Genomic DNA, 16869 nt, shown 5'->3' with positions numbered 1-16869 from the left:
TTAAAACAAAATATTTGTATGCTTTTTTTCTTTGGAGAAGGCAAACATTTTGTTCCCGGCTTATTTCTTCCTCATCCAACTCCGCGATCATCTTAGGTGGGCTGTGGGCATCACCTACAGGTCAGTAAAAAGGCAAAAAGGTAGAAGTCACCCTGGCATGCTCGAATTTTCAGTATCTTCTGTGCATCTTTAACGCCGAAGCCGAGAGTAATAAACCATTTTTTATTTGATGGAAACTAGCACAGAGCCACCCGTCAAGCACATACAAAGGTAAGTCGCATGCCCGACTTTTGCAATATCGGGTCCAACCTTGTGGCCTGTCATGAGGCTTGCATCTCCTCCACATTCATGCTGTTATCCGCGGAAATCCAGTTCACAGCTTTTCATTCCATGAATGGCTTTTCTGAAGTATATAGAGCAATTTTTTTCACACATGTGAACATCGGTTTTCTAATTTTGTGAGCAACTGTTTTCAAATATAGGAACATTTATTATCGCATATATGTGAACACATAACACTTTCTATTTTAAATCTGATTTATAAATTTTGTAGATAATATATAGAAATTTTGATATACTTATATTAAAAAGAAAAAACATTACATGTTCGTGGCGCGGCCCATGAAGAGCTGTTTTACGAAGCTGTTCCTCCAAAAAAAGGAGCACACTGCTATTCGCGCCTCCTACCAGCGCCGCGGGAGCTTCTTCGGCATGCGTGTCACGGCGCGGCGCGCCGGCGTCTTCGGAACGGTGGACTCCCGGCCTCCCAAGTCGCTGGCGGACGCGGCGCGCGCGCTCTGTGGCTGCTCCCACGACAAGGGCATCGCTTCCGGGAACAGGCTGATGGGCGCCCACCTGAGGGCCGGCAGGCCGGGCGCTGCTCGAGAGGTGTTCGACGGAATGCCGCGGCGCGACGTGGTGTCCTGGAACTCCCTCATGGCCGCGCACGCGCGGGAGGGCGCGCACCAGGAGGCTGCATACGCCTTCCTGGAGTTGAGGCGTCGCGGGCTCCGGCCGGACCACACCTCCTTCTCCACCGTGCTGTCCGCCGTCGCGCGGCTGGAGGCTCTGGAGCTGGGGCGATGCGTCCATGGCCTCGCGCTCAAGTCCTGCTCCACGGGTAATGTGTTCGTGGGCGCCTCTCTCGTCACCCTGTACGCCAACTGTGGGGTTTTCGGTTGCCTGCAGCGAGTCTTTGATGACGTCGACACGCCAAATGTGGCCTTGTGGAATGCTCTTCTATCAGGCCTCGTGATGAACCATCGGGTAGCAGACGCCCGCAGGGTTTTCGATGAGATGCCCGGTCGCAATGTCGTGTCCTGGACGGCCATGGTAAAGGGCTATGTTACGGTGCACGAGGTGGAGCTGGCGTTGGAGCTGTTTGACTCGATGCCCGTGAAGAATTCTGTGTCGTGGTGTGTCATGATAGGAGGGCTTGTCCACCATCAGCGATTCAGAGAGGCAGTTGAACTGTTCAGAAGATTGATGCGGAATGGGGAGGAAATGACAAATGCAGTTCTAGTTAAGGTTGTGAATGCGTATGCTGGTCTGAAAAGTATCGGAGGAGGTAGATGCATTCATGGGTTTTCTGTGAAGTGTGGATTTGTTCTTGACCTGATTATCGAGGCATCATTAGTTGCGATGTACTGTAACTCCTTGGACATGGATGAAGCACAATTGGAGTTTGATAAAATGGACAGAAAGCATGTCGGTTCATGGAATGCCATCATATGTGGCTATATTTATGCAGACAAGATTGATGAGGCTAGAGAACTTTTTGATTCCATGACTGAAAGAGATAAGGTCTCGTGGAACTCGATGATTAATGGCTATATCAGAGATGGAAGAATTACTGATGCTACTGAGTTATACTCAAGGATGCCTGAGAAGAACGTGGAAGCAGCTACTGCTTTGATGTCATGGTTTGTAGACAACGGAATGCTAGATAAAGCACGGGATATGTTTTATAGTATGCCCCAAACAGATGTAATGTCTTGCACATCTTTACTCTTTGGATACATGAAAGAAGGATATCTGGATGATGCACTGGACCTTTTCCATAGGATGAACAAAAGGACTGTTGTCACTTATAATGTGATGATAGCTGGTTTTCTTCATCAAGGCGAGGCTACTGAAGCTTACAGGCTCTTCAATGAATCACCTTCTCGTGATTCAGTAACTTGGAGCTGTTTAATTACTGGGCTCGCTCAAAATGGTTTAACTGATGATGCAATTGGGATGTACAAGAAAATGCTATTAACATATGTGCGCCCAAGCGAGTCAGTTGTTTCTAGCCTCATAAGCTGTTTTGCACACTATTCTATGATTGTTCATGGTCAGCAGTTTCATGCCGCAACTATCAAGCTTGGACTCGAGTTATGTTTACCAATTCAGAATTCACTCATTAGCCTATATTGCAAATGTGGCGAAATGGTTACAGCCCAAAATATTTTTGATCAGATGATTAAGAGAGATGTGGTTACATGGAATACAATAATTCATGGATTTGCATTCAGTAGCCTTGGTGAAAATGCTATTGAAATGTTCGAGAATATGAAGAGGGCACAAGTTGATCCCAATGATATCACATTTCTTGGTGTACTGTCTGCATGTAACCACATGAGTCTTTTAGAGGAAGCAAGACATTTCTTTGACACGATGACGCGCGATCATGGAATTGTGCCTAATATAACGCACTATGCTTGCATGGTTGATCTATTTTGTAGGAGAGGCATGGTTGAGGAGGCCGAAGGGTTAGTTAAGTCAATGCCATTTGAACCTGATTCAGCAATATGGACCTCTCTCTTGAGTAGCTGCAGATTGAGTGGCAATGATAAGTTGGCAGAGCATGCAGCAAGTCAGTTAATCGCCATAAATCCTTCTGCTAAAATGCCTTATCTGCACCTCATCAGTGTACATGGATCAACAAATAGATGGGGCGTCATTGATAGTCTAAGAAGTCAAATTAGGAGAACTGCCACTGAGAAAGAAGTTGGTTATAGCTGGATTTAGTGTCCCAGCATGATTCACTGCTGTTGTATTTTTCCAACGGTGGGTCAGTCTGGTACCAAAACACTATGCTGTATACAGTGAGGCACAGCTGGTATATACGACAATATCCACGGTGCAGCCTGTGATCATTTATATGGACATTTTCCACCAAACAGGTAAAATTCTATAAAAACTACTCTTGTATCACATATAACTACCTTCACTTTGGCATCTAAGTCATTGTTCTGATGATACAACTTTTTGTTTACACATCTTATGTAGAACGTCTGAAAGTTCAGGACAGACTCTTGGTGGATAGGTGAACCTGGAAGCATGAAACACATCTGTCAGGTATGATTCAATCGGATTGCATGCTTGTACATATAATGTGTGCCATCATTTAGAGGTAGACTACCTGTGCAACCATTTTTTTTTTGAGTTGATCGGTATAGAATAGCTTCCTTGTTAATTATGTTCAAAAAAGCTCCATGAAACACTATCTCAACTTAATTATTAACAAGAAATTGATGTCTTGCCCTCCAGAGTTTCAGTGCTTGGCTTGTTGTTTCTCTTCTTCCAGGAATACGGCGCAAATTTTGCCAAAGCAGAAACCTTTCAACCAGCTTAATAAGAGTTTGGTCAGCAGAGGGTGGAAGGCGTGGTGCAGGCCAAGACATGTTCAGTTCCATCCCTGCATTTCCGAGCAGCGGTGCCTGTGGGATGTAACCGAGTCTGCAAAAAATACCCAGCCAATCTGTGTGGCATCCACTGAATGGCCTCTGCCCTCCACACCGGCAACACTGTTCAGCAGCAAGGATCATGATGACTGTCCGGCTGAGCACAGGGAATGCGACGGTCACCGTCGCAAGCTACATGGCAGGGCGCAGCTTTAAGGCTCGGGCGAAGCAAAGCTTCACCAGGGAAGTCCATGCCGCAGCGCTCACCGGAGAAGATCTTCGCCTGATGGAAGACCCTGGACCTTTTTTTTTCTTTGCGGGAAGCTGGCTCTCAACCTTTTGGTACTCTTCTTTTAGCTGCTCTTTGTACTAGGCTGGGCAGGCCAAGCCCAGTTTATATTTGCTCGACCTAAAAAAAAAAGAAATTGTCGGTGACAGCCTTTTCTTGTTTAATTCACTTGTTTATTTACTACGTTGACAACTTGGTGAGTCTGAGATGTCAGTATTTTAGTAGGTGGCGGGACTCTTTTTTTCGCTTTTACTATTTATATACCTGATGGCAGAACATTTGTTTCACGTCAGTTGCCGGCCGCGGGATGGCGGGGGGCGACGGTCGGGGGACGAAGGAAGGAGACGGGGACCTTTTTTCATAGCTTTTGAGTGTACGCGGGCCTTTTTACAAAATAAGCACTGTATTACGCACGGGACATCCTTTTTCGGACGGAGGGAGTATTACTGTATGGGTCCTACTGTATGATGCATGGTGGCTAGGAGAAAATGAGAAGGGAACCATAGGAGCGACACGTGCTGACTACAAGTCTGCCGCAAGCTTTGTAAACTCGCACCCGACAGAAAACTCACGCAGCAGTTGTTGCGTGTATCCTCTTGTATAGAAGGGCGCTCGCTCAATTTCCAACAATTTCCCGGATCATTGACGTGGCATTTCCTATTTGACGCCTTCAGCTCCCGTTAACGTGCAATTTATTAACTAGAGCTGAAGAGTCTTACCTGGGCCGACCCATCTATGCGTGCCACGGGAGAGACCCCTTCCGGTTTTGGGAAGTTTCCCGGCCGGTTTGTTTGCTTTTTTAATTTATTTTGGTTTTTCCTGGACCCGTTTTCTTTTGTTCTTTTTCTTTTCTATTTTCTATTTTCTGTATTATTTCCTTTTCCTTTTTTATATTTACTTTTCAAAATGCACAAATTATTTTCAAATGCGATGAAACATTTAATAAAATTGAATAACTCTTTTCCAAAACTGATGAAATCTTTGTTAAAGTTCATGATCTTTTTTCAAAATTTATGTTTTTTCCAAATTGATGAGATATTATTAAAAGTTTGTGAACTAATTCCAAAATCGATGTTTTTTTCTCAAAATTGATGACTTTTTATCATAATCGATGGACTTTTTTTCCAAATTTTTAACTCCTTTTCAAAACTGATGAAGTTTTATAAAATTATTGAACTTTAAAAATAATTTGAACTTGTTTTCATTATCGATGAACTTTTTTTGAATTCATGAACTTTTTTTCCATATTCGTGGAAACTTTTTTTCCAAATCGTGAACTTTTTTGATTTTTGTCAAATGCATGAACTTTTCTGAGTTCCCGAATTTTTTTTGAACTTTTGCGTTTTTGGGATTTTCTGATTTTTTTGAGCGACCAGTCTTTCAGCAGTAGCGACCATTTGGTGCTATTTGTTTGGCGGATGCTACAAATAAGTCAGCTTATTTCTGCCAATTTTAAGTCGCCTCGATAGCCGTTCGATCGGACGCGTCCCCGCCATCCGATCCAGATAGAAACTGGGCCAGGAGCGGCCGTTGCCATCGACAAACCGTTGCAACGACGCTTATGCTGCAACGCAACAAAGGCGGAACATACTGCACCTCACCTGGCCCCCGCAGATCGCGGGCGGTGACGGCTGCCGCTCCCCCACCCCCAGCGGCCCACCCTCCGGCGCCGCTCCGCCGCCAAAACTGAACATCTGCAGGACATCCGGCAATGCCCCGCTGCCCCGAATCATCGCAGCGCGTCTCCCCCGACCCCTGCATCGACCCTGATGGCGCAACATATCTACAGGGATATGCTCGCCTCCGTCTCAGCTCCAACCTCCCATGGATCCGCTGCATCCAGGTGGACGGATCCAACTCCGGCGAGCTACGAAGCACCTGCGGCGAGCAGCTACCGAAATCCGGCGGTGTTCTTCCCAGAAAAACCACCATCCGCAGCTACAGTCAATTCCTCTGCATATTGGGTAAGTTCCTTAGAAAACCCCTAGCGCACATGCTTGCATTATTTGTTGCAATGGAGCTTCAGTTAGTAATTTGACTGTTGATGGAGCTTCAGTTAGTAATGGAGATTCAGTTAGTAATGGAGCTTCAGTTAGTAATGCAGCAGATTCAGTTAGTAATGGAGCTTCAGTTGGTAATGCAGCTTCAATTAGTAATGCAGCAGATTCAGTTAAAGAATTTTAATGGAGCTTCAGTTAGTAATGCAGCAGATTCAGTTAGTAATGGAGCTTCAGTTGGTAATGCAGCTTCAGTATACTGTCGATGAAAAAAATTCAGAAAGAATTTTCAGAAATGTTCAGTTTCATTAGTATTAGTAGTATTATGTTTCCAGTGGTGCATTTGAAAAAAATATCAGAAACAAAAACTGTAGGCTGCTGCAAAAAAATACCAAAAGTTCAGAAAGTTTAGTTTCATTAACTTAACTCCTTCTGCAAAAAAAAAATGAAGAAGTTCAGAAAAGTTTAGTTTTCATTGCCTTGATGATTACAGTGGTGCAGTAGATTGAGATTGTTGTTGTTGAAAAATCCAGAAACCATTGTTTCCACTATGAAGTGTTGAACTGAAAAATTGTGCATGATTGCTTCTTGCTTCTTCCTTCTTCTGTTGAAATGGTAATTACTAACTGATATAATTGAGCATTTACAATACTGTTGCATAGAAGACAAATGGTACTAGTACTAAAATCCCTGATGTATTGACTTTTGTTGGACATTTAGGGTGCTGGTGAAGAGACAGGAGGTGAGGAGAGCTATGCACAACCACATGTTGCAATAAATGGAGGAATGTCTTCATATGCCGGGCACAACTCAACCGCTGCAATGCATGATGATGATCAAGAGGATGATGATATTTCATCTCAGCCGCTTATGCCCTATGTTGGCATGGAATTTGACTCTATTGATGATGCCAAAGAATTTTACAATGAATATGCATTCAAGATGGGCTTTGGCACATGCATTTGCGCTTCTAAAAAAGCCAAAAGAGAGGTCCTCCGACACTTATCAAGAAGGTTTTCTAGTGTGTGCACGCAGGGAAGCCGGAAAGTAAAGGGGACAGTAGCACTTCTTATGAAGGGATCTCAATGGGAGCAGCATCGTCTAGCAAACAGAATTGGTTTGAAATGGATGTCGGCAGCAAGCGTCAAAAGAATCGGCTGCTGCGACATGATTGCAAAGCTCACCTGATTGTTGGGATCAAAGGCAATAAATGGGCTGTATCACATTTTGTTGCAGAGCATACGCACCCTCTAATGCCACAGCGGAGCTTGTACGCTACTACCGCTCACACCGCAAAATCCTGGAAGAAGATAAGGATCTCATAATGACTATGCATGATGTAAACTTCTCAACTTTTTCGTGCATGGGAATGCTTAGAAGGGTGCGTGGCGGAGACCGCAGGATACTACCATATGTCAAGAGGGATGTTTCAAACTTTCGGTCCAAGCTGTGACAAAACCTAAACCTCCGAGACATGGATTTCACAATTCAGTACTTTGAGAGGCGGCAAGCTGAGAACCCTCAATTCTACTATGCAAAAACAGTTGACAAGGAGACCAACTCTGTCACAGGACTCTTTTGGGTGGATGGGAGGACAAGGGCATTGTACCCCAAGTACAAAGATTGTATCTTCTTTGATACAACATTTTGCACAAATCGATACAACATGCCGTTTGCTCCAATTGTTGGAGTGAACAACCACTTGCAAACAATGTTGCTGGGTTGTGCATTGCTGTCAAATGAACAGATTGAACTTTCAAGTGGGTGTTCCAGCATTTTTTGCTTGCGATGAACAATGAATACCCATTGAACATTATGACCGACCAGGACAAGGCCATGGAAACTGCCCTATCTCAAGTGCTGCCCAATACGGTGTATAGATGCTGCAAATGGCACGTCCAACGAAAAGCGCGTGAGAAGTTGGGCAGGATAATGAGTAGGGATGAGGTTTTTGAGCAAGCTTTCTACACTTGCATCAATGATTCTGACACGGTTGATGAATTTGCAGAGAATTGGCAGCACATGATACATTGCTTCGACCTGGTTGACAATAGGCATCTATGCAACATGTGGAAGACTCGTGAAACCTGGGCTCCAACGTTCTTCCGGAACTGTTTTTCCCCTTTACAAGCACTACGGGGAGGTCAGAGGGACTAAACACTACTGGAATTACCTTATTTGCCGTCGCCAATTCTTTGCCGTCTGCTGGCTGACGGCAAAGAAGGTCTTTGCTGTCCGCTTACAGAAAACGGACGGCAAAGAACTGGCTGATGGCAAAGAAGGTCTTTGCCATCAGCCAGTTCTTTGCCGTCTACTAGCGGACGGCAAAGAATTTTTGCCGTTAGCTGGCGGACGACAAAGAGAGAGGTGGGCCCCACTAACGAGCTGCTCAGAAAAAACCTAACGGCCCCCTCTTTGTCGTCTGCTAGCAGACGGCAAAGAGCAAAAAAGCGGTCGGCAAAGGGGCACGGACGGCAAAGAGATAACCTAACTAACGGCTCCCCACCCTGCCCCCTCCCTCTCTCTCTGTTTCTGTCCTCTCTCCCTGACGAGACCGCCGCCACCCGCCGCCGCCGCCGCCACCAGCCACCCCGCCGCCCCCTTGCCCCGTCGCCCCACCACCCCCCGCCGCCCCGTCGCCCCTTGCCCCGTCGCCCCGCACCCCTCCCCTGCGGCGCCCCGACGTCCACCGCACCCCCGCCGCCCCTTCCACGCCGGCCAGCCGCGCCGCGGCCGTCTAGCCGCCCCGCCCCCTTCCTTGCGTGGCCGTCCCCGCCCAGTCCCGCCGCGGCCTCCCCTCCACCGGGCCGCCGCTGCCCCACCCGCCGCGGCCTCCCCCTCCATCGGGCCGCCGCCTCCCCCTCCACCGGCGATCCCCTGCAGGTGAGTGATCTCCCCCCTTTTTTTAGTTTAGTTTCTTTTAGTTAATTTAGTTTCTGTTTTAGTTATAGTTTTACTTTAGTTTTAGTTTCAGTTTAGTTTTAGTTTTATTTTTTGTTTAGTTTATTTTAGATTAGTTTTAGTTTTAGTTTAGAAGAAGAAGAAGAGTAGAAGGAGGAGGAGGAGGGAGGAAGAGGAGGAGGGAGAAGAAGAAAGAAAAGAAGAAGAAAGAAGAAGAAGAAGAAGAAGAAAGAAGAAGAAGAAGAAAGAAGAGGAGGAGGAGGGAGGAACAGGAGGAGAAGAAGAAGAAGAAAAGAAGAAGAAGAGGAAAAAGGAGAAGAGGAAGAGGAAGAGGAAGAAGAAGAAGAAGAAGAAGAAGAAGAAAAGAAGAAGAGAAGAAGAAAAGGAAAAAAGAGGAAAGAAGAAGAAGAAGAAGAAGAAGAAGAAGACACCCTGACATCCCGACCCCGACACCCCGACACCCTGACACCCCGACCCCGACACCCTGACACCACACCCCGACCCACACCCCGACCCCGACACCTTGACACGCCACCCCGACACCCCGGCACGACACCCCGACCCCGACCCCCGACACCCTGACACCACACCCGACCCCGACACCCCGACCCCGAAACAGCACCCCGACCCCGACACGGCACCCCGGCCCCGACACGACACCCACGACACCAGAGGCCGACGGGGTCATATATTTGTGTGAGTTAGGTCATATATTTTTCGATTTTGTTATGGAAAACATCATATATAATTGTGTTGATCAGGTAGATTTAACTGCGCAGTTGTTTCATCGCTGCGATGTTTGATTTAAATGTGCAAGTGATATACATATTATTATTCATGTCGGTATTTTTTTTATGTTGTAGTAATTTCGTTTACTCTTTGTCATGATAGGTGTTGAAAGATGGTGGGCGCTGGTCCGGAGCGTTCCGAGGCCCCTTCTTCGTCGGCGCATGGTGGGAGGTCTTCCATTCCACACGCACCTCTCCGTCGAGCGTTGCTGGACAGTATGGCGACACCGCCGGGCCCTTCTTCGTCGACCGCGGTGCCCAGCAGGGGACGAGGTAAGGGAGGGAAGAAGAGAGGAGTTGGAGCACGTGGTCGCGGGAGAGGAGGTAGGGTGACTGCTAGGGTGCCTTCCTCGCCGCCACCCCCGGCTGTTTCACCCGAGCACGTGACTGCTAGGGTGGACTCGTCCGAGGAGGAGGCTACACGGACTCCGGTCCACGGACCTTCGGCCCACGAGCCTCGGGTCGACGGGCCTTCAGCCCACGAGACCCCGGACGAGCACACGTCTGGATGGGGTACCTGGCCGGATTAGCCTGAGGGGCCAAGTGGCCATGCTGATGATGGCGGGGAGACGACTGATATTGAGGAGGAGGGGGGCACCGTCTACCAGCGTGGTTGTACACGGCTCCCGTCCGTGCCGGCGACCCGCGAGCAGAGGTGGTTGATTTTCCCTGATGGGGAGAGGTAAGTGCATTTAATCTTTTTGTACCTTCTGCATTCATGTTTCTTCAAATATCTAATGCGTTGGCCTTGTCATGCTGCAGGGGTTGGGACCACCATGAGAAAGTCCGCCGGCCCAACTCCGTCCTTGGAGTGCTTTGCCGGCAAAACTTCCCGGGGTTTGTCACGTTGCCTGGTGAGGGTCGGCTTCCAGAGCTTGGATTGAGCTGGGAGCACTACTTGGCTGCCCCGGCCCCGCCGGGTGAGATTATCGACGGTGTCTTGTGCGACACGAGGGCAGACGTGGTGATCAGAAAGTTCTAGGTAATTTCTCCTTTACACAATTAAAAATGTTCAACTAGCTAGTTATTAATTTTACTAATCAATATTGTCTCATTTGATTGCAGACATTCTACAGGTGCGAGGAGGGATACGAGGAGGAAGTGGCAAATGTTATCGATAACGTCTGCAAGCGCCTACTACAGAACTTACGGCACGAGGCTCGGGTGCAGGCTGTTCGAGACTACTACGCCTTGCGTGGTATCAAGAAGCCCAAGCCGGCGTGCCGCGAGAAGTTCCTGAGTAAGGAGCAGTACATGAAGGTAATTCTTAAGGCCTTGCACTTACTTACTTCATTTAGTAATTCATAGCCGTAGCGATCAAGTTTCTATTTGCTAACTTAGGCGCCTCCGAGATGGTGTGCGGATCGGATGGATTGTTGGGAGGTGTTGGTCAATGAGTGGTGCTCAAAAGAATGGCTAGCCGTCCACAACGCGGCCAAGGACAAACGTGCCCAAATGGAAGGTGTGCCACACCATCAAGGCAGCTCCAACTTATATCAGTTCGGGCGGAACTGGGTATGTGGTTTGCTTCATGATTCATGCAATTCATTCATCATGCTAGCTTGAGCCCTTTAATTACTAATTTACTTTGTTTCTCTCTTTCAGGCACGCTACAATAAGGCGGATAAGGTGCCAGAGGTGTACGACCTCTATGCCATGGACCATACTGCCTCTTACAAGAAAGTCAAGGCATTCTCTCCGTCTGACCTCGATGATGCAAACAACTTCACCAACATCTCCTCCCACGACAAGCTCGTGAAATATAGAGATCAGGGGAAGGCGAGGAAAGGGGAGGACTTTAACCCGAGCCAGGGTCCCATTGATCCAGAGCTGGTGATGATAGCTGGTGGCGGGAGGTCCCATGGCTCGATAGCCATTGGAGATGGACTTATCCGTTGTCCTAGCACTCTCCCGGAGATCAAGGCACGCCAGTCGAGCTCCGCTCCTGAGGTAAGGCCTCGTGAACGGCCAGTCCAACTCGCCTTTAAGGTTAGTTATACGTACTCAGCTATCTTTCTCCAGTACATTGTGTGCGCTTCCATCAATGATTACAAATGCTAACGAGGAGTGGTGTTGCAGGCTGCTATACAGAGTGAGAGAGATAGAACGGAGAAACTTCTGGCGGAGGCGGCAGCGGGAGTTGGAGGAGAGGACGACAAAGATGTTGGAGGAGGAGAGGGCACAGAATGACATGCAGGCAAGGGCCATGTACGAGCTCCTTGTGGTAAGTTTCTTCTGCAGATTAGCCAAAACATTCATGTAGTGTTTGTCTCATTACTAACTAGTATGACTGAGTCGTCAAAACCAAATGTGCAGTCTGTGTGCGAGAAGTCCGGTCAGACCGCTCTGCCGATGCCAGAGATTGCTCCTGGGACCACGGTGAGTTTAATTTGAATGGACATTACTTGCTAGTCTTAACATTTGAGTGTCATCATGCTAACGAGACATTGGAAATGATCTTTGGTGCAGCGTAACTCCAGACAAGCATCGCACGATCCTTCTCCAGCTACCGGCACGAGCCAGCCCGCTCCTACACCTCCATGATCACGGTAAGTTTCTCTAGTGTTTTGCTTAACAAATGCATAAAGACCTAGACTTAGCTTTATTTCCTCCAAAATGACTTAATAAGCTTACTGACCTCCAAAACCATCCATTTTACCTAAGTTAGCTCTAAAACGATCTATACTTAGCTTTGTTTCCTCCAAAATGACCAAAGTTAGCTCTAATATGCTTAGTTAACTAGGTTTGCTCAATAATGACATGTACTTAGCTTACTTATGTCAAAAATGGCATAATTAGCTTACTTAGCTCATAAACGATCCATTTTACCTAAGTTAGCTCTAAAATGATCCATTTTACCTTAGTTAGCTCATAAACGATCCATTTTACCTAAGTTAGCTCTAAAATGACCCATTTTACCTTAGTTAGCTCATAAATGATCCATTTTTACCCAAGTTAGCTCTAAAATGACCCATTTTACCTAGGTTAGCTCCAAAATGATCCATTTTACTGAGGTTAACTCTAAAATGACCCATTTTATATACCTAGGTTAGCTCCAAAATGACCCATCTTACCTAGGTTAGCTCTAAAATGATGCATTTTACCTAAGTTAGCTCATAAACGATCCATTTCACCTAGGTTAGCTCATAAACGATCCATTTCACCTAAGTTAGCTCACAAACGATCCATTTCACCTAAATTAGCTCATAAACGATCCATTTCACCTAAGTTAGCCCATAAACGATCCATTTCACCTAAGTTAGCTCATAAATGATCCATTTCACCTTAGTTAGCTCATAAACGATCCATTTCAACTAAGTTAGCTCATAAATGATCCATTTCACCTTAGTTAGCTCATAAACAATCTATTTCAACTAAGTTAGCTCATAAATGATCCATTTCACCTAAGTTATCCATTTCACCTAAGTTAGCTCATAAATGACATATACTTCTTCTTCTAGTCTTCTTCTTCTAGTCACCTTTTTCTAACTTTCTTATTTGCCATTTTGCAGATTTCATTCACTTCATGGAAGCTAGCTTGGTATGATGGAGTGCTTGTTTTTTCCTTCATTCTCTTCTAGTATTCTTCTAGCTTGCTATGATGGAACTTGCTATCTTGATGAAACTTTGCATTGTAATATGTATGGATGGAACAATGTGTATGTGCAACTTGCTATGTATGAATGGATAGAACTATATATGTATGTACGATGAAACTTATGTGCTGGATATGTCATATGTTTGCTGTGAAATAGCCCTGTGAAATATATATATATATATGTCATATATATTTGCTGTGAAAATTGTTGGATTTAAAAAAACAGAAAAAGAGGCAATGCAGGCTCTTTGCCGTCTGCCACCGACAGCAACGGGCTCTGTGCCGTCCGCCGCGGACGGCAAAGAAGCCACGTGGCAGCCACCTGTGTTTCCTGGAAGCTGACCCATTTGGTCAGTTTGCCTACAGTGACGGACGGCAAAGCCTTGGTGGGCAGTGATGTTCAACTGACGTCATTTGGCCGACGGCAAAGGCCGCCTACTCTTTGCCGTCAGCCACGGACGGCAAAGACTGCCGTTAGCCACCTAACGGACTAACAACGAATTTATTGCCGTCGGCTTTCTTTGCCGTCAGCCGCTGATGGCAAAGGCCCCTTTGCCGTCCGCTTCAGAAAGCAGACGGCAACGAAGGTCTTTACCGATGCTATCTCTGCCGGCGCCTTTTGCCGTCCGCGGCAGACGGCAAAGGCCTTTGCCGTCCGCCATCCATGCCTTTGCCGTCTGCCTTGGCGGACGGCAAAGTAGCTAATTCCTGTAGTGAATCTCCTACTTCAAGACATTTTTAATCCTCATGACTCGGTGTGGAGGTTTGTGCAGCAGTATGAGGTGCTGCAAGAGACTATGCTAGACCGTGAGGACAACCAAGCTTTCATTGGCGCAGCAACCACAACCCCGCTTTACTCACGGTACAGAATTGAGCGTCAGGCAGTTGGTTTCTACACCCGCAACGTGTTTGGCAAGTTTCAAGCAGAAGTGACTGCCTCCACAGGGTTTGTGATGAACCAAGTTCCTTCTCCTGACATTGGAAGCATGAGATTTGTGCTCTTTTCAAATTACTATGAAGACCCCAAGATATTTACAGTGAATGTTGTGCTGGCAGAAGAGACATTTGAGTGCAGCTGCAATTGTTTTGAGATGAATGGAATCATATGTGCACACATCGTTAGAGTAATGGTCCACCTCAATGTCCAAGCTATACCGCAGCACTACTTGCTAGAAAGGTGGTCAGAACGAGCAACAACACCAACAGGTGGTAGCGGCCATCTTCTCGATTTCGCGCTCCCTTCAAACAATACACTCAAGTACAACTCGTTGTGCAGAAAATTCACATGGTTGGCCTCCCAAGCTTGTAGCAATGATGTTGCCTACAAAATACTAAATGATGCAGCTCATGCGCTTGAGCCCATTATACTTGCAGCAAGGAGAGGGGAACTACCAGAGCAGCAGGAAGCGCAATAGCAGCAACCAGATCAACATCAGAGCACAACACAGGGGGAAGGCAGCAAACAACAATGCATCAAAGGGGGCCAACTCATCAGCAAAAACATCCCCAAATGCAGCAGCTACAAACACCACTTGAACCAAAGCAACAACAGCCAAAACATCCAAGAAAGAAGCAACCAGATTGCCCCACGCAGTAGCAATAAGCGGCTACCACACATGTATAGCACACGATATCGGGGAGGTACCCATGCTTCAAAACCCAGCACGTGTGCCGAAGAAAGGGCGACCGACGGAGAAGTCTAAGAGAAGAAAGACTTTACTTGAGCAATGAGAAGATGCTCAAAAGAAGAAGGCAAAAACAGATGAGAAGAAGAAAGAAACCAAGCCCAAAAGGAAACCTAGACCAAAGAAGAAAACAGATATCTGCTCGTATTGCAAAGAAGATGATCACAGTGTTGTAACATGTGAGTTGTTGAAGGCTGCGATGGCTGTCTAGAAATGCAACTACTGTAACGAGCCTGATCATGCAGTGAAGCATTGTCCCTACCTAAGGGCTGCGATGTCTATGGAGGCTGGTGTCAGTAGAGCAATAGAGCTTAGGCTCTGAAGAACAAATTAAGAGAAGAAAAATGACTGAAAATGCTTTCCTAGAGTGTTTGGTGTCCCTCCATAATGTATACAATCTCAAATGAACTGTCTTTTCATGGTAGTTTTTGTCCACATGAGAAAAAGCCTGCTTCAAACGTGTAAAAAGAAGTCTCTTATTTGAACAACATTTGTGCTTAAATTGTGTGCTGGGCAACCGAGGATACCTATATTTACAGTGCTTATAATGCGTTTAATTTCACAGAATTTTGTTTTGTTTCTGTCTACATAACGGTGTTGGACAAAAATAATGAGGTATTATTAAATTTGTCTATATATTTGTGCTTGCTTATACTGATGGTCCACTGAGACAAACTGAAAATAAGAGCAGAGTCATGGTTGGAAAGCTATCCTGATGCTTCAATGGGAGAACAGAGTTACTGAGTGAACATATTTATGCAACAAAACTTGCACTTCTTGAGTAGAAAAAATGCTCCTTGCGTAAAGAAGCGACGAGTTGGAAACTAAAAATATTCGCTATAGGGGTTCGACTGCTTCCTAGAAGCATTTCAAAAAGAATAAAAAGGAAAAAAATGTGAACATGTATATAAAACCTAGTTAGAAATTAGAACCTATGACATTGGTTTTCAATAAACTCAAAACTATATAAAAATAATACCAAAAAGTGATCGTATATTCATCACATGAGCACATGTTGCATTCGTCTTCGACAAAAAAAGAAAAAAGGTATACTAAAAGAAGCAAGTGAGGGTACAGAAGAAAATTTTCATTAAAATGTGCTATATCAACATCCATACAAGACATGAAAACACGTCAAACCCATGCCAATGGGCGTGTCTAAACAGAAGTACCAATCCAACAAGAGGTTTTGCATCCATTACACTGAGTCTACATTCTTGTTTACAACAAAAGTTGTGAACTACAACCCACAAGATAGTTGAGGACAGACACAAAAGCTCCCTGGAAGAACGAACGAACTCCATCCACCCCCTTGATGTTGATGATGAAAAATGGTCTTCGATGTTCAATCAAAGTTCCAGCAACTTCTTCAACTGGTCTGCAGGGTCCAACGTATTGCTGGGATGCTTGATAAGATCTGCTGCAATACGTTTCCGGAGGTTTGGGATGCAACTCTGTGACAATGGAAATGAAAAAAGGGAATTAAGAATGGATAGAAAGAAAATGGTAAGCTCCTAAGTAGAACAACAGTATGCTCCAATTTGTAGAAAGGGATAAAAATTGGCACCTCATCGAAATGCTTCATGACAACACCATCGAAGTTTCCCAAGAAAATAATTGCATAGAAGCCACAATTATAACTAAAAAAATACATAGAAAGATACAACAAAATCAATAAACACTAACCACCCACAAATTCAAATCTCTGTAATTTGCACAAAAATTACTACAAATAAAAGGCTTACCGCGTTAATTGCTTCGGGTGATCTGGGGTGACCTTCTCAAAGCAATCAAGATCAAAATGAAATGAAGATTCTTTGCTTGCAACTTTCTTTATGTTGGCAATCTGATTGGATGCAACATAATAAAAACAGATTCAAATACTGGAAAAAGAGGGGTTGTTTTCTTTGAATCATACAGGTTTGAAAAAGGATGAAAGAAAC

The 16869-nt window shown here is 45.6% G+C and overlaps 1 protein-coding gene across 1 annotated transcript; it reads left to right on the top strand.

The window, feature by feature from the left end:
* Positions 1 to 621: 621 nt before the first annotated feature.
* Positions 622 to 4211, top strand: LOC123170764 (pentatricopeptide repeat-containing protein At4g02750). Its single transcript, XM_044588535.1, has 3 exons — positions 622 to 3167; positions 3274 to 3342; positions 3572 to 4211. Exon 1 carries the CDS (start codon positions 622 to 624, stop codon positions 3010 to 3012), a length of 2391 nt encoding a protein of 796 aa, XP_044444470.1. The 3' UTR covers positions 3013 to 3167; positions 3274 to 3342; positions 3572 to 4211.
* The last annotated feature ends 12658 nt before the right edge of the window (positions 4212 to 16869 follow it).

This window comes from Triticum aestivum, chromosome 7D (assembly GCF_018294505.1).
Source record: "Triticum aestivum cultivar Chinese Spring chromosome 7D, IWGSC CS RefSeq v2.1, whole genome shotgun sequence".
NCBI lineage: Eukaryota > Viridiplantae > Streptophyta > Magnoliopsida > Poales > Poaceae > Triticum > Triticum aestivum.
The sequence above is the reverse complement of the archived record's forward strand: the minus strand, read 5'-3'. Positions and strand labels throughout refer to the sequence as shown.

Bases quoted from the DNA above. Each gene is read 5' to 3' on its own strand.
- LOC123170764 (XM_044588535.1), top strand. From the start codon at position 622: ATGAAGAGCTGTTTTACGAAGCTGTTCCTCCAAAAAAAGGAGCACACT.